The sequence below is a fragment of the Ascidia mentula genome, chromosome 5, assembly GCF_947561715.1.
Source record: "Ascidia mentula chromosome 5, kaAscMent1.1, whole genome shotgun sequence".
Lineage (NCBI taxonomy): Eukaryota > Metazoa > Chordata > Ascidiacea > Phlebobranchia > Ascidiidae > Ascidia > Ascidia mentula.
The window spans coordinates 18082502-18100869 of NC_138570.1; the positions used below are offsets into that span (position 1 = coordinate 18082502).

The 18368-nt window shown below is 40.1% G+C and overlaps 2 protein-coding genes across 2 annotated transcripts; both read right to left on the reverse strand.

Annotated features, from left to right (window-relative positions):
* Positions 1-10716: 10716 nt before the first annotated feature.
* Positions 10717-12875, reverse strand: LOC145902186 (uncharacterized). Its single transcript, XM_082990067.1, has 7 exons — positions 12491-12875; positions 12332-12424; positions 12054-12125; positions 11811-11882; positions 11270-11502; positions 10915-11082; positions 10717-10833 (listed from the first exon to the last, which is right to left on the reverse strand). Exons 1-7 carry the CDS (start codon positions 12831-12833, stop codon positions 10798-10800), a joined length of 1017 nt encoding a protein of 338 aa, XP_082846193.1. The 5' UTR covers positions 12834-12875; the 3' UTR covers positions 10717-10797.
* Positions 12874-16187, reverse strand: LOC145902183 (NACHT, LRR and PYD domains-containing protein 1a-like). The gene is made up of 4 exons (XM_082990064.1): positions 16049-16187; positions 15823-15924; positions 14834-14872; positions 12874-13745 (listed from the first exon to the last, which is right to left on the reverse strand). Exons 1-4 carry the CDS (start codon positions 16128-16130, stop codon positions 12874-12876), a joined length of 1095 nt encoding a protein of 364 aa, XP_082846190.1. The 5' UTR covers positions 16131-16187.
* Positions 16188-18368: the final 2181 nt, after the last annotated feature.

Consider the following 18368-nt stretch of genomic DNA (forward strand, 5'->3'; position numbering starts at 1 on the left):
CAACAAGAGTCCAGGCTATTGGCAACGAGAAATTGTACAATGACGTCACACGGCCAATACGCGCGTGAGTACGTATTGTCATCCAGCGCCGGGCAATCAAATCATCTCGCGGTGGCCGCTCGTCGGATATCAACAACTGTCGGTTAGCGCCGCCGCCGGTTTGAAAGCGTCTAACCACAAATGAATGTTATCAACCCGCGCACAAACGTCGTGATGTTTAACACACCTACCTACTTTCGCCGCCGACGGCGGGTGTAGCATGTTGACCGACATTCTCTATACACCTGATCAATAAAATAATTTACATGAGGCAGTTTCATGACGGTGACGGCCGTCTTACCATTTCGCACCGCCCGGGTTAAGCAATGGTGCGAGATTATGGGCCGGCGTGTCATTGCCACGCGCGTCCGATAACAACGGCTCGTCATGCTTCAACGGGTTTAAAATACCCAAGTCACGCAGAATTTCATCGATCGTGTCGGGGCAGGCGGCCATTGCATCGACCACGCTAGGGGCGCTGTTAAAGCAACATCGGGTTATCGATTAGATTAGACAGTTACACAGGCACATTGAATGGATACCTTGCGTCCGCATCGCCAACCGGTTGCAATTCGACTGATTCCAGTAAATCAAAAAAACTCACTTCACTTGGTGGCTGTGAAATATCCCCAGAAATGTGTGACTGGGCAATCGGAAGCGGTGTGCCAGAGTTTTGATTGTCTGCCGCAGGTGCTCTGCTGTGTGAAAGCGAGTAATGACGTTAAAATGCTATGGTTTAACGCCCGTCTTACCCGGATTCGTTCTCGTTGGTTAACATGGAAGGCTGTGCCAGATTTAAATTTTTCAACGCGGCGCTGTATTGGCCGCTAACGCCTGCCGTCGCCTCATGTACAGGAAACATGTGACTTTGACTTTGTTGGGAGAAGTCCATGACGTATCTACCCTGAATCACATTATCAGACGCCGACGCCGCGCTAAAAGGGGATAATAAATTATAAACTGTCAAGGATAAGAGCGGAAAAAGCATAAATTACGTGTGACTTGATGCATTGCCGGACTGAATCGGCCAAACACGGAATCTTTTAGACACCTCCTGTCCGCTTGCGCTAAATACCAGACACAGTTAATAACGGAAAAACAAACAAATCGTAGACAACTTACATCGGGCGTTTGTGTGCACCCCCGCAATGCCTCTCCCTGTGACGTTTGATATTGTGAAGCGAGATGAACCTGTAAGAGGCGGCTTTAGCACCTGCGGTGGCGATTTATAATTGAAAGGTTTACCTTTTACCGCAGTCATTGCACGCTACACATTGATTACATTGTGATTCATGTTCCATGGCTTCATCTGCTTTGGCAAAATGCTTGCCGCAAAAACCGCAGTGAAATCGCACAAGCATTTTCGATTTTGAAGGTGCGCATTCAATGCACTAATTTACGTTGGCAAGTCTCTCTATCGAGACACTTAGAAACTCTCCATGGGCGCACTCTTTTTTATACTAGTCAAGAGTGTCACACCGTGAAAAACAACGGAAATCGGTGCGACAAAAAAACAATCAAAGGAAATGCATGGATTGTAATAGGCATCAATCTCGGAGTTTACGCCTGTGAAATGCGCGGGAAAAGTTTCCGATCACCTTTTCGCATGATTTTTTACAAAGATCCACGCCATATGGCGAAAACCAATGATCGCCATACTGCCCAGGCAATATGGGCCAATAAACCAGATGGCTAAGAGAACGGCATGCGCGTCATGAAAGATGTGAAAATCCGTAGAAATCGGAAACATAGGGATACTTCAACATGGGAATGAATGGGCGCGACTTCAATCGGGAAACCCTTAAAAAACAACGGCCTTAGATACGCATTGACAATAGTGTGACTACCAAAACGGCGATATCTCTCTGCGGAAATATTACACAACTCTAGCCTGGGAATGTTTGGAATTCACATTGTTCGCTGACATGAAGGCACCATATGCATAGCATAATATCCAAAAACAGACTGCATGGAAACAGCTTGCACGGAAACAGCTTGCACAAATCGAATGCTGGGAAAATAGAAAAAAAATGTGGAAAAGCGAATTTGTCATGGGACTGTGGTCTGATCAGGAACCTCGCAAAAAAATGCATCTGCGACCCACACTAAAAAAGGGGGGGGGGGGGCGTCTAAGCGGAGGCGGGAACAATTAACGAATGGATAACGCGATACATGGAGGCTGGTGAATTCCCTGGAGCAATTCACAAGTGATTGACAAGATCGTTTGTCGACCACGTCATCAATCATGTCATCGCAACGTCATTAGAAATAACGGTCCAATTCAGGAAACAATTCACCAGATAGTTTCACAAACGCCACACGACCACACAGTGAACTGCGTGTGACCTCGAATTCCTTGGCGAGGACATCTCAAACAAAGTTCAGACGCTCAAGATAAAAATAGAATCACGATTGCGACACCGGAAAGAGACAAACAATAGGAGAATCTTATTTTTACTCCCAATGAAGACCGGAAGGCTCATGAGTAACTGTGAGTATCTCCCTGACACATGTCCCCCTTTGAAATGCATACGAAAGAGAACGGAAAGAGTACTCTTTCCTGTCTCCCTAACCGGAAAGAGTAGCAGAGAGACAGGAAGGAAGTTCTCCCCGTTCTCTACTCTGTCACCCTTTACTACAACTAGCACAGGAGGATCTAAGACGTAGAGCAGATTTGCCGGGCATATATCTAATGTCAATGTTAGAAAAAACTGCATAAAAACAAAGGCGCCATTGATCCACTCGATGCAGCATATTGAGGTTGATGTGGTTTGTCCTCAACCACTCACGCGATCTGGGTATCAGTTTATTTTGGTTACATACGGTATATTTACCTTACTACTTTTAATTGGTTCGTGCTTGGCCGATGCGACACAAAACGACAAACTAAACAGGTATTGCTGAAATTTCGCCGTCTTTGATTTCGGTTATTTGTTAAACGAACAATAAAATGTCGGTTGAAACTTACTGTCTGAGCTATCCCCGTTACATCCAATGTTACCCCTGTACGGTATTCGATGTTACGTCGGTTCTAATTACAGCAAAATAAAATTTAGGAATGTCGTGCACAGTTAAAAAGGTATAACCATAACTAATACCCTGCCTTAAACGCTAAAAAATGCTTTGCGACGCTCTAACAATTTTAAACAACACGCGACGTCCTTTTTGGAAACCTCGGGTTTTGCGTATGGTGAGTAGCCCGAATAAAAAAGCATATTTATTAAATGTTTTTTTTTTAGGTAGGGGGTTGTTACCGAGAAGACTAACGGACGAAAAGTAGCTATTAATTCAATTCACTTTGTTTAAGATCAAGATCTACCAACGGAAGTTTACTGAAACTAAAATCGTGAAACTAATGGTGGCGTTCTAGGTATAAAAAAACATACCTAACAGGTCTACCAGGTCGTCCACCTACGTTAATATTGTTTTAACCCATAAAGCCAACGACAAACGTTCGAAAACGTTTTGGGTGTTGTTTATTAACTCTGAATATATATTTCTTTTTCAAAGCCGACAAATGTGGCGTTCCGTCCTGTTTTGATGGTAAGCATAAACGACTCCGTCAATCCACACTCGCACGTCGGCTATCTGTGCGAAGACGAATTTTTTAGTAAATTATCAAAGGTTAAGAATTCCTCTCAAACTTGGGACTTGGAGTACCTTGTTGTAGACATTCAAGTTGTCACATGCAAGACCGTATGGCACAACCCCATGAAGGAAGAGCTGATTTCCTTGATTGGGATGGCGGCAGACAAGACCGCCTACACCGCCACCCTTCGAATAAAACAATTTTATTTGAAACTGCAAAAATATGGGACTTTTTGCTACTGTCAATTTTGTTGACGCCATGTAAGTGAAGCTTATTATCTTTGAACGTTGGTTGCCACCGGTTTCGATACCCGAATTGGCAATTTCGTACAACACTAGTTTTTACCTCGACATGTTTTCACTTAAACATTTTAATGCATATTATAAATACTAACAGGACAAAATCCTGTCCCAGGAATGCTTTCTGCACAAAACTTTGGGTCTCCGGCGGACACGCGGTATGTTCCCAACGATGCAGTTAACGAAGAGCAATTTGTAATTGGAACGATATCAGAGGCAAGTTGAAGCAATACGTCGGAAGCTGGAACGCTCGAGCCTGCAACAAAATTATGCTTTTCAAATACATTTAGAAGTATAGTTTTATTATTAAATTACTCATATTTAATAATTATTTGAAATAATCCTAAACTAAGGAGATAAAATATAATTTTGTAGTTTGCAATGTCGAAGAAATAGGATTCATGCACTGGTTCTCTGCAAGAGCCAGTGCACAACCGCTTGGCGAAGGTATGTGTAAGTTTATACGGAAAGCTGTATACGCACTTGTTCTTCCCCAGCCCGCTACGTAGCAAGTAGTCCCGGCAAAGGAATTGCTGTCATCGTCTGTTCTTGTTCCATCTGACACCAAGTTGACTGGCATCACAAATTGGTTGAACGTAGCTTTTCTCGACAGCTGTCAAATAAACAGTTCACGCAGCCCCAAGTAATGCACTTTTTATCAATTACATTTCGTAAATGTTTGCGCTTTGCTATTATTAAGTTCTTTGGCAAAAGATTTTTCGGGCCAAAATTCACCAATGCACAGCAGTAATTCAAACATTTTTTGAATTCTATAAATAGGCGCTTTAATATTTCCTGCCGCATGTTATAACTGGAAGACTTACAGGGCATTTTAACTTTAGTATCTTCCGCTTTAAAAATTATACTCACTCTGACAAGTGCAAGGTAGAAGTTATAAGTTGAATTATCATAGTTCGGATGAATTATCAATTCGGATATGGTGAAGAACTGTTCTGTTCCGGAAAAACTCGATCGATTCCAATCTCCCAAAACAACTCCTGTCGTCTTTCTTACTACGCTATCTCGTGATATTTTGTTTCAAGGAAGTCAGTAAATACAAACAAGAAACAAAATAGATTGGTTATAAATGTACTTTAAATAGAAGAGAGTAGCAATAAAATTACCCGGCACTCGTGACCACCCATTCGTCAGAAATTAGAGATCCGCCACGAAAAATATTTTGCACATCAGGCAAGTGGTACAGGTAAGCCATAAACGGATAATCTCCTTTGCACGTTTCTTCGGCACCTGCATTGTTCCCAAAACAAGACATAATGCGAATATATTTGTTGTTTTGCAGTTGCTTGGCCGTGGTGCGCTCCAACAAGGTTTATCAACGGCGGATTTTATTTAGTTAGGTACCCAGCTGATGACAGCCACTGCAAAGTTTGACTTTGCCTAGGGACTTGGGTGCATAGACCAAACCTGCATTAATGAGACCTGATAGGTCGAAACAGTGGCCGTGAAACATAATTACAATTACAATATTGTTTAGGACGGGAATTTTTTAGAACAGAATTTAATGCACACCAATTAAAATATATTCGTTAGTACAACTGGAAACTGCAAATTCAAAACATTTTAAGTTACCCAAGATTCTGGGTGAAGTCGTGGTCGGTAAAGGAGTGGCTCGTTCTAAGCAAATGCATGGATCCAAAAGACTAAAAAACTTCGTTCCTTAAACAAAGCAATAAATTTTGTTTCAAGTGCAGTATATTCACGAGCAAAACAAACTATAGCAGAATTGTAACAAGCAACAATTTCAAGTACGTTTCCATACCGTGCTGTGACTTGCGATTTTGTCAGAATGTTATGTGAATTCAAAGAGCGGCAGTCGCTTCAATATTACCGATGTGCTTGACTGACAGCAAATCCTACAAGCAATGTGCCTTTCTCTCATTTTACAAATACTTTAACAGGGAATTAGCGCATAATGAATGAGTGCGCCAACGCACTAAAAGACAGTCGAATGCCTTTTACCACTAGGCAAACCGAAAGCAAATGCTATACGACTTTAACTGTTTTTACAGATAACTTTGTAACGGGGATTTAAACGCACCTTTCATTCTTGTGGAATTCCTCACAAGGATAATTACACGCACATAAACCTTACACTCTTGTAACCGTTACGAGGTTAGTTGCAGAAACAGTTGAGATAGCCGTTTTACAAAGAGAATTTAGTGAAATCATTTCGCTGTAGTGAAATTAAAAACCTTAATGAAGTAAGGTGTGCGACGTTTTTCACATTAATAAAATTAAAGTCGTTTAGCATTTGCATTCGGTTTGTTTACAGACAAAGTCATTTGACTGTCGGTTACTGCGTTGGCGCACTCATTCATTATGATCTTTTATTACAATAGCGGCAATGGTATACAGTTTTTGTCCGCATTACGCAAATCCGAAATTCCCGAGGTTTGTTAAATCTGAACAAGACAGTAACAGAAAATTAATATTTCAGTTGTTCAGTAAATAATAGAAGATCATCTCAAGTTCTCGAAATTATAAAGCCACAAATTCTATTCTCCTAAGGTTATGTGGTGATGTTCTTCCTCGGCCCGTGTGCAATAAACGCCAGGAATACAAAACAGCGGTGGCTAAACTGGTTGCCTACCTTGTGGACATGTAGCGTTTAAATGTGCACGGCAGCTCAGCTGCAGTTCATCAGCAGTAAAGCACATATCGTGTCGATAGCAGCTTCCGCATTCGTCAGCTATACGCACTGTTGAGGCGGGTCGGCGAAGTCGTGCGGAATCTCCGGACGGCATTGAGCAACCCCATTCTCCACAGCGTAGTCTATCTTATAAAATTCCTGTTAAACTATTCCGAGAATCACTTCCCTTTATCGCCTTATAGTTACAACGATTTCCACCCTTTCTTATTACCACGTTTGTGGAAAGCTATGTTTCAAACATCGTTTTTTCTTGCAAATTTTGCGTTTAACGTGAGCTTAGAAAAGCATCATTTCAAGAAAAGTGTTGACGTTAATGCAAATTATAATTTAGCAAACACGTTCAAGAAAGTTTGAAGAGCGACTGCGCAAAATAATGCACGTAACTTGACACCGAACACGTCCAACGGGAAACTGTGGAGGTTTTTGTACATCGCACACTTGTGACTATTTACCAAATGCTGTGTACTTACCAACACAGGGACTCAAGCAGGATTTGAAGTCCGTTAATCGTTGTTCGTGTTGAGCAGTGAAATTAGGACAAGACGAGGAACACAAGCTTTCGTTCATCCAACTCGTTTTTATGCAGTCGACTCCTCTCGACGCCAAGTTTCGTAAAGAAAACTCCGTCTCTGATACATTAAAATGACGCTCTTAAATAAAGGACTACCGTATAATTGCTGTTAATTGCCACACATACGTATACACTGCGCATTGTATTGTTTTTACTTACAATGGCATATTGGTAATTTAGCGCCATAAGTTTCGCAACGCAAACTCAGTCTCTGATACATTCAAATGAAACTCTTGAAAATACATTACTTGTCTAAAGTGAAATGCAAGTTTACATTTCTTATTGTTGTTGTTCTATAACAATGTGGTTGCCGATCATACACATTACGATAACAGCATTCCAGGTTTGTTGTAGCTACATGTTACCTTGCGGTTGACGTAAATTGGTTACATCAACAGCAAGGTAATATGTAGCTGTATATTCTTTGGCACCAGCTCGTCCGACAGCAACGTATTGCCAAAATAGGCGAACCTGTTCCAAAAGAGGACATTATAAGGCTACCAGCGGCGAAAATACAGAGCCTCCGTACTGTAGACATTGTTATGGTAGTAGAAGATGTGCAATGGTACGTGATTACAATATTGATGGGAAACACTGCATTACGTAGGCCTGTATATCCTGCCCTATTGTTAAACAATATACCGCATGCCGATCTGATGCAACCCCAGCATGTTTCGTAAGGACTGGGCGCGCTTGGTCCTTCGCACACCTCTCTGAAGCACCATTCGCATGTATCTGTGTTAAATGTAATTAGTGGATTACATTAGAGGAAATTCTGCTTTGATACGATACCCTTTGCAAATATTTATATTAGGGCTAGTATTTGCGTACCCTGGTAATCATACACATGATTTAAATATATACAAATCTCCAAGAACTTTATTTAAAACAATAACATCCATATAACAGAAAAAATTACCTTGGGCTCTGGCGCATTCCAAAATACCAAAGAGTATAAGCACAGGCCAAACACACTTCATTATAGTATTCTTCAGTGACCAAAACTAACGCAACCTAAAATAAACTAGCAGATACTCATAGAACTGTTTAACCTAGTACGTTAATACAAACATAACTGTATAGTCTCATAGTAGGATATCTGAGGGACAATTATGGATGCTTCATCCTCACAGTATTATCTCCTGATGAGTCATGCATTGTTTGTCAAATATAGCTTCAAGCTAGTTAAAACGCGAGCTAATGCACTTATCTATTAATATTATTGTATGGTTTACACAACATAAAGGAAACGGAACAGTGGTGTACACTAACGTAGGCTATAATAGAATGCCCTTGACGGCACAGAGGATCACTTGTATAGGAGGGGGTCACGTAACACTACCACGTTGTACAAGTACTAATGCGAAACACACTACATCTCCCTTTACTGAAAATGCAAAATCGGAATTACAAGTCCTGACGAACGGGTGATTTTACCAACCGACCGGAACGCGTAAGCAGTTCACGTTGTTCTGAAATTGGCCGTGTGTGTCGATGGTTACGTCGCAATGACCGGTTTGGGGTATCGACGATGTAAGAGCGTGGAAGTGAGGTTTGAGAACGTACAATGCCTTCCTCTTCACCGATCCAAGCGTACGTTTCCGAGGAAAGTTCAGGTAAGGCCGTACCCGATGTCGCTTGTCGGAATTTTGCTTTTGATTTTTCTTGATTTCGAGATCTTTAGCTCTGAAACTCGATAAATAAGACCAGTTACGGACAAGGGACGACGTCCAACACGGAATTGTCGTCTTCAACCGTCTTCCCATCAACGACTCTGCTGCTGGCTGTATCCGGAAGCCAACTTTGTAGCACGGTAAGAAAGTAACGCCAAATAGGAATCTTCATACGGCTTTGCTTAGTGCATTTTTTTACCGTTTTTACAGCCCTCCATTGCTTTTTGGATACCGTGTGCTGCTGGTCTGGTGAATGAAGCCATTTTCGTTGGCGAAATACTGAAAAATATATAGGAATTATATTGCGGGCCGTTAACCGACATCACTATGTCTGGAATACCATGGCGGGAAAAATAGACTTCAAGTGACTGATAATGTCCGATGAGCGAGTAGGAACATCTCAATGAACCTCGAGAAGTAATCTACGACCAATAGTTACATTTCACCTTGGAAATACAACAAATCAGTTCCTACTTTTTCCCATGGTCTACTGGGCAGAAGAAAAGGAATCATTGGTTCTGCTGGCATATTTCTATTCCTCTGACACATAATGCAGCTGGAAACAAATTGATGTCGTTGGTAATACCTGGCCACCAGACGGAATCTTGGTGTCTCGGTCTACACTTTTCCATCCCCTGATGTCCAACATGTATACTGCGCAAAATTTCATTCCACAGAATTCCAGGAATAATAAGTCTGGAGCCTTTGAGAAGCAATCTGTCAACAACAGTTATATCGTGGCGCAGTTGAAAATATGGTTGCACTGAATCGATATAGACTCGTTTAGGCCAACCGCCTTTAGTAAGTTGAAAAACTTTTATAATACGTCACGCTTCGTTGCGTCACGGACTTGTTGTATCCGTGTTTGAGATGCGGGGATGTTAGCAATTACCGGAACAACGTGTTCTTCAATCTCATATTGTAATTTCAAATGCAGAGAGCGACTTTAGAGAAGATGATCTAGAGAGTGCATCAGCAGCATGCACAGATTTATCAGCTACATGAACTATATCAAAGTAACCACAACAAACGCATTCCTCACTTTTGCAATCGAGGTACAACTCATCAATATTCGTTTTTCCTTACGAGGCTATTACTCAATTGTGAAACACAGGATAATGTACGGCCAGGATTTGGGAATGACTAAATGTTTTGTGGCGGGGAAAGTCTGCTCTGTGGAAGCTGTTAAAACAATTAATGACAAAAGGCAATGTGCAGAAAGTGTTAGTAGGATAGAAAAAAGTAGCTAATGGGCACAACTCTGGGATTCCATTACCAGCAAAAATATTATTAATGTATTTTGCTTTTATTATCCAAATAAAATGGCAATTCTGTTTTCCGCAAAATTCGCCTTTAAATAGTGTGCTTCAGTTTAGTTAGAACCTTGCAGGTTTGCTCATATGATCGTGCACAACATAAAAATACACGGCAACATATTAGTAGCTTGCAAGGCAACTGGGAACGAAGAAATGAAGCAGTCGGACATTACGTAAAATAATGCATGTTTCCAGGCCGACAATTTCCGACCAAATGCCTTTGCATAAATGAATATCACCTACTGCTCGTTGTTCAAATTCTAAACAATTTTAAAAATATGTGAATATGTATAAATTATCAAACCTCCAAATCAACGGTGTAAAATTTCTATATTTAAACTGCAAAAACCAATGTGCAAATATGATTTTGTTAGAAATCTGCCACAAAATTATGTCTTATTTCCTAATGCGATTATTATTTCTATTTTTGTTATAATACCTCTAGTGGCACGGTTTAAGTTTTTGTGTTGCTTAGTGACGCATGGGAAAAAATGTCGGTGTTTTTGTTTTTTGTTAAAAATCATTTATTTCCGAAATCACGAAAACAAAACACAAATAATCCGGAACAGGAAATAGTTTTCGTGTTGAGATTCTGCTTCAATCCGAATCACTGGAATCTGGATCGGATGAGAGGGAGGTTCACTGATAACTTTCATCCAAACCATCAACTTCCGGCTGAAAAAAATCACAAAAAGTTTTAATTTTATGAAATTTCACAAATAAATGTTTTCATGCAAATCTAAATTAAATCCTCACAGGGTTTTCCATATTAGCAAGTGCTCCCTTCACCATCTTAATCGACTCTGGATCCATTTCGCACCAACGCAGATCCAGCCTCACTCGAACCTTCGGTAAAATCTCACATATGATTTTTCCGTCGTCTTTTCCGCGAAACTCGTTCAGTTTCAGGCCGAGATATCTCAACTATTTAAAACATAAAGACTGTTTGTTGGAAATATTTTTACACTTTCTGAACCAGGAAGAAGCAACATTTTATCCCAAAACTAAAACGATTCCATGTTTTTTTCTTCAAATAAATAACTTTTGCAAAAAAATGTCAGGGATTTAAAACAGAATCTTGTTTGCAAAATAAATAAAAACACAAACAAACCTTTCGTTTCCATCTTTTTATTGCTTCACAAATAATCGTTAAATCTTCGGAGTTCAGGTCGCAACCCCCCAGCCACAGCCCCAAATCGTTTCTTGTAACTTTTGGTAAAAATTCCGTCACAACCTGAACGATTGAGTGCAGTCGGGTTCCGGAAAAACTCAACACTTGAGGACAAAACCCGGCGAGTTTTTCTTGGTGGCATTTTTTGACTTCTCTAATATCCAGAATAAAATCTAAAACAAAACAGGAGAAAGTTTATTAAAAAAGCAGATGTCTGGTTTCCAGTTTTAATAAAATCACTTAAACCCACTTTATTGTTGCACAGAATATAAAACGCCTAAATTATCAGAAAACATAAACATTACAGGACAAAAATAACGCATCTTACATCCACAACATTTTATCACCACTGAAATAACTGCATTGAGTGTTTGGTTCACACAATGACTGTGTGACGTAACAAATCCACCCATTGTTACACAAATAAATGTTGTGTTTATAAGCACGCAATAAACTGTTGGCATTCATGTCATTTACTCACTCAGTAGATTGTAATAGTCTGGTCGAGATTGGAGATATGTTGAAAGCGTATCCAATAATTTTGCACGTTTGTCTGGAAAACAAGAAACAACAACATTTGCAATGAAACTGTTGACATGTATTTGGTTGGACCAATTGTTTTTGCCTTTGTTTTCTAGAAACACAGCAACTGTTTTTTTGAAGCTGAGTGGAACCTGTGCATTAACAAGCTTTAATCCAATCTGTATTTACATCGTGTACTCACGCAACACTCCATGATGCTTTGGTTGCAAGCGAAAAAGTCTTGAAAGTGCATCCAATAATTTACCACTGTTGCCTGGAAAATGAAATGCATTTTTAGAAAAAATAGATTTGTAGACATTTATTTAATAATGTTTTGCATCCAAATGTAATTTTCATTTCTGTACAGGCCTGTATTCAAGCTTTACGTGTATTAAAATGTGGTTGTACGTTACTGAAGTATGCTCTTATATTGGTGACATAACATAAGTGTAAAAATGTGAGCAACATTGGTCTGCATACCTGTTTGCTGACTCGCAGAATCTGTGACGTTGCCAACAGAAGTAGCATCGCACTTAGACTCATAACCAGCCTCAGCATTGTCACTTCTTGTATCTGCATAGAAAACACATATATCAACAAAGCAAATGTAATAACAGTGGTTTTGACTGCTTTACTTACCACTTATCTCTCCAAGCAAAAGGCCACAAGTAAACCGTCGCGTCATGGCCCAGTGTGCGTTTCTAACCAATTCTTTCAGAATTTGGTCAAATTCTTTATCTGGCATGAAGAAGGAAATGTAGTAAGCCCCGAGGAATTCCTGCAGAGTTTCATGTGAGTAGTAAATAATTGCTCCGGCACCATCAAAAACTTTTCGCTGTGGTAGCCAGGAATACTTGGGTAGTTTGATTATAATATTCTGTACATTGATGTAATCCAGACCCACTTCAGAGAGGTCTGTATGGGTAAACACAACAGTTTTACGAGCCTTTCCAATATAAGCCATTTGGCCAAGGGCTTTCATCACAAAGCTTGTATCCTTGTCCTTCGTATGTTCTGACACATCAAGTTGAAAAACAAAAAAAAAAAACAAATTGCAAAAGTAATGGATGGCGACAAAAATTTAGCACTTCTGCAGATTCAGTTTCAAGTTTTGTCCACAGTTCACTTGCTTTTTCACCAGCATAAAAATCAAATAGCTTTTTCATGTTTTCTGCAGAGAAATCATCGACATTAATGATGGATTTCGGACGAATTTCCACAGGAATTGTGAGCAGGGAATGGGGGCGGGACGTAAATATCAAAGATGATTTTTTGAAGAAGGTTTTTCCGCAGAGATTGGCAACAAGCTGTTGAACTGTGAAACGATTTTCGTAACTTGCACTTATTGCTGTCATATTTTCTAGTAACCATGTTGCCTGATCTAATCCATCAAATAATAAAACACATTTTTTTGGATTTTTTTTCATCCATTTAAATGCAGCATCTCGTACAGTTTGTTCAACATCAGGAAACTGTCTATCAAGTATAAGCTCTTGTAGTTTTAGTTTTTCATCTCCAAAGTTTAAATACATGAAGCTTAGATGCACCACCAAATACTTCTTTTTCATGCGTTTAAACAGTTTCTTGGACATTGTGCTTTTCCCTGACCCCGCTGCTCCAATAATTGCAAGAAATTGATCACCTTTTTCAATTGTGGAAATCAATTCCTCAAATGTTAGGGGTTCGCCCTCACCTTGATCTGCTTTGTTCTTTCCTGTTAGTGGTAAATGCGACCTAACATTTTTGGCATAGATGCCTCTGTAGAAGTTAATGACCTCTAGGGAAGGATTGACATCAGGAACTCCCTCTTCACATAAACCAGGTAGAGGAACCACAGCCTTGAGATCATTTTGTTGATTTTTGATGATTTCGATGGCTTTGAGCTGCCTTTTCTCTGCAGGCAAAATAGACCAGTGAACGCACATTCTATATAGCAAGATCTTATTGCAAGATGCATTTCAACTGGCTAAGTTTTGGGAGAACAAAAACATTTTATTTGTTTTAGGACGCATATTGGTATTTCTATGAAAATAAGTTTAGGTGCTGGGAAATGCCCACCGTGTAGAACCTATGTCACAATAGAAATTCATGCATCACCAAGCAAACCAGTGATGCATATAAGTTAAATTTACGGTTGAATGACACGTGCGTGCTGTTGTCATGGAGAATTTTAGGGTGTTTGGGGCAGTTTTAGTGGGGTTTTGGGCTATTTCAATTAGGTAGTTACTTGCTGGTGAGTGCTGCTGAAAATTATGTTGAAAATGGAGCACAAGTTTAAGGCTGTATTTGTGGAAAAATGAATCTTATATGTGGCCGAACATTCTTGAGTTTATAAAAGATCCATCTCATAACTACAAATTTTGATCAAAATTAGTCAGTAGAAAAATTGTTTAGCCACCCCCTGGGGGCATTAGCCCCCCTGGTTATTGAATATTTTGACAAAAAAAGGAACAAAAATTGGAACTGGATTTAGCAGAAATATGAATCGTTCAACTACCCACTCATTTGCATTTTTTTGTAAGTCCCAACTCTTCTCTATGCAATGGCATCAAATTCAGTTGCTGAAAAAGTGTCAAAGCCCTCCCCCCAGGGCTGTTTATACTCCCCTGTTGGTCATATGATCTTCCAGGAGGCCCAGCAAGTCATTGCTCTGTATACAGTCTCATCCAGGAGCAAAATTTTTTTTTCAACGAAGAATTTTAGGTCCCTATGTAAGTCACAAGATTGGGAAACAAGCGGAACAGGCACTAGATGCATTACAGCTGAGGGCCTTGAAAACAGGATTTCTCCAATTTAATACCCATATAGGTCCTTAATGGTACGGTATAGACACTGCTTCAATCAATTTTTACAATAATTTTGTGCTTACTAAAATGTATGCGACCAAACCTAATTGCCACCCCTTTCGATTAAAAATCTTTGTTGGCTAAACTTTTTAAATGTATCCCTGACCTGTGAGTTATAGTAAGCATTTTATTTTACCTTCATCTTGTTGCTCATCTGCTTTGGTGTTAGATGAATCTTATTAGAAAAATATAGTTTAAAACAGTTGAAAACTAGCACTACTCAAGCACAGCACATTATTTTAATGCCAATTGGAGACAAAGAACATTATATGTAATGAGAGCTGCAGACAGGGTGTATACACGCACTGTTTCGACCTGTAAGGTCCATTCAGTGCAGCTGTTGACGTGGCACTGTGCTAGCTGGTAGACTAGCAGGCACACAGATTTCCACTTTGTGGTACCTTTCCGTCAATCGTCGATATGCTGGGTACCAAACTAGTTACCAATCAACACAGACGAACCACGTGGAGCGCACCTTGGCCAAAACTAGTCTACCAGCTAGCACAGTGCCACATCAACAGCTGCACTGATGAGACCTTACAGGTCGAAACAGTGCGTGTATACACCCTATCTGCAGCTCTCATTGATTATTATGGCTCTTTTGCGTATATAATATGATTTGGGTGAAAGCCGAGCCGATAGCGCTATTGGATCCCAAACAGTTGTTTTGGCCAAAGTGCGCTCCACGTGGTTCGTCTGTGTTGATTGGTACCTAGTTTGCTACCCAGCATATCGACGATTGACCGAAAGGTACCACAAAGTGGAAATCTGTGTGCCTGCTAGTCTACCAGCTAGCACAGTGCCACATCAACAGCTGCACTGATGAGACCTTACAGGTCGAAACAGTGCGTGTATACACCCTGTCTGCAGCTCTCATTGATTATTATGGCTCTTTTGCGCACATTATATGTAATGTTCTTTGTTTCCAACTGGCATTAAAATAATGTGGTGTGATTGAGATTTTGAATTTGCAACAGAATGATATAAAGCGAAGTCTGTGCAATTACCCACTTGGGTTATAAAGCTGCTAGCTTCAAAAACGGAACATAAACATAATTTCCAAACGGATGTTTTTCTCTATGGGCATGTTCAGTGGTTGTTAACTATGACATGTATTTGTAATACCTGGTGTATTGTAGAATTTTTTTGTTATTTTCACATCACCCTGAACTTCAACAATGCTATCAGCTATGTTTGCTCTCTGTGTTGATAATTGCTGTGAAGGACCTGGTTAAAAAAACATAAATTAATGAAAATTAAGCAAAGGAGGGCCAGAAAATGTTTTATAAAATGAGTTACTCTGAACAATAATACGTTATTGAGAAATTGGTTGTTCAAACACACTTCCTACCTGGTCTCTGTGGTTCAGTTTCAAAGTCGGCCACATGTTTTGTATCTGGCATTGGTTTCTTCGGGGCTTCAGGACTCGACATGATGAGTGTTGGCTGTGGCTTCTTTCAAATGTGAAGCAACATCAAAATATAACAAAAATTTTAACTGCAAACAAAAACAGAAAAAATATTTCTCAAACTGAAACTTGAGTTAAAGTCATTCAGTATCATCAACATATTTTTGTCGTACAGGTGCAAGGGAATTATGTTTTTTCAACAAGTAGTTGTTCACAGTTTACCAATGTTAAAGTACACCTTTTAGCATCTGGGCTAGTTTGCGATCTCAATTATCATTGCGCAGACAATTATATAAGTGGCGCGATTGAGTAAACACAAAAAGATTCCCCCAAAAAACAGAAGAAAATAAATATTGTTATCAATGCTGGGTCGATTTTCAAAATACTTATTGCTGATATTATTCCAAATTATATTCAAAAATTTGTATCAGAAAGTATCTCAAATTAAACCTTGTCGATTACGTACTAAGCTTGTTGAACTTCAGGTTCATAATTTCCTGTATTGAGACTAGCGTCATGACATGACTCTGCTTTGTTGGTACAACATAAAAAAACGATGTTTACCCCTGGTAACGAGCAGTTTTTGTTAAGATTGGTGTTGAGCCACCCTTGTCGAAAGTCGCCGAAAGATACTATTGGAACAGGTGGCGTGAAGAAGTATATAAAACAGTTTTATCGGGGTTGTATCGGGTGTCAATATTATAAAAAAGACGCACAAAGGCCACAGGCACCATTGGTCCACTCGACGATAAACAGCCCGATGCAAGGCGTTGTGGTCGATGTGGTTGGGCCTCTACCACTCACGCGACCAGGGTATCAGTCTGGGTATTCCTAACCAACACGCTTTTGACAGGGCGACCATTACGCCTGCCCGTAGATTTGGTTGGGGATAACATTCGAAGCCAAAATCCATCATTGTTTACGGTTTACGAGATTGTTTGGAATTAACGGAGAAAATGATGCGAAAAGTCTCCGACTCCAGCACTAACGAATGACAAGTGTCGCATGAAGTTTGTCGATTTATCCATAAATAAATAGACACACTTTGGTTTAATCTCACACTTAACTCTGAAGTGCAGCTAACCTTTGTTGGCTGAAACGATTCTTATATTAAAAACAACAGCACTGATGGTCCAAATACAGTCAACAGTCATAGGAACTTTCCAAGGCGCAAAGAATAATTTGACTTTCACATCCGACGAACAATTTTCATGTTTGCAGAAGTTGTTTTTTGAGCGTTCGTTCGAGCAACAGTTTTGTTGTTTTAAACATGCAGTAGCTGATATCTTTATTTTGGAAGACCTTTTAATGGCAGCTTTGTGCCGGTTTTATCTCCAATTTTTCGGATAGACCGCCACCCACACTTTTCCTTGTCTAGAAAACTATTTCCCGACAATTTGAACGCAAAAAGCTGAGTATGTGGCCTTAGCTATGACTGACTTCAGACCGAATACAGCTATTCAACCTTGGGAACCGCGTTGATAATATGAACCGAATCCGATTGGACCTTCACGACACAACGGACCACTCGACTTTTAAATAAAGGACCTGTATGCGCCACACAATCGTCGTACGCCCATGGTGAATGATAACAACCTAGGGATTGGAAAGGCTGGTCGTCTTTTTGCGTAATTGAGAAAATAGTGGGAACACGTGCGAAAGATTTGACCGAAATCACCTGCTCGGTCGTCAAGAAGTTGCCACTTCTTGTTACTTTAGGAAAGCTGTGCTATCTGTTATCGATGTCTGGGTCCATAACATATGTTTCGCGACCATGATAACACAGTACATACAGGGCGTTAATGGCGGATATGTGAGCACCAACCATCACACGCTACTTCGTATCACGAAGAGTGCAGCAAGGAAGTAAAAGTAAATCTTACACAGAGCACGAGCGTCAGAGTTATAGAAACGCAAACTAGATTATCTCGATATTATACCTGAAATCGAAATGATTTCAACACTTTCTGGCCTCGTATTTGGTAGGGCCGTGTAGAAAACATGTGGCCTCCTAAGCGTTGGTCGGTTTACAGTAGTTCTAAGTGCATGGTGAGCTCTACTGTAAATTATATGTTTTGCGGGAATAAACGAATGCAGGCAAATATACGTTTATTCTGAAAAAAATCTTTAGTTCTTTAATGGTTTACTTTCACACATTGGGCAATGGTAGCTTGTAAGCCCCAAATAGGTGTGCGTCGTTCACACATTGGGCACTGGTAGCTTGTAAGTCCCAAATAGGTGTGCGTCGTTCACACATTGGCAC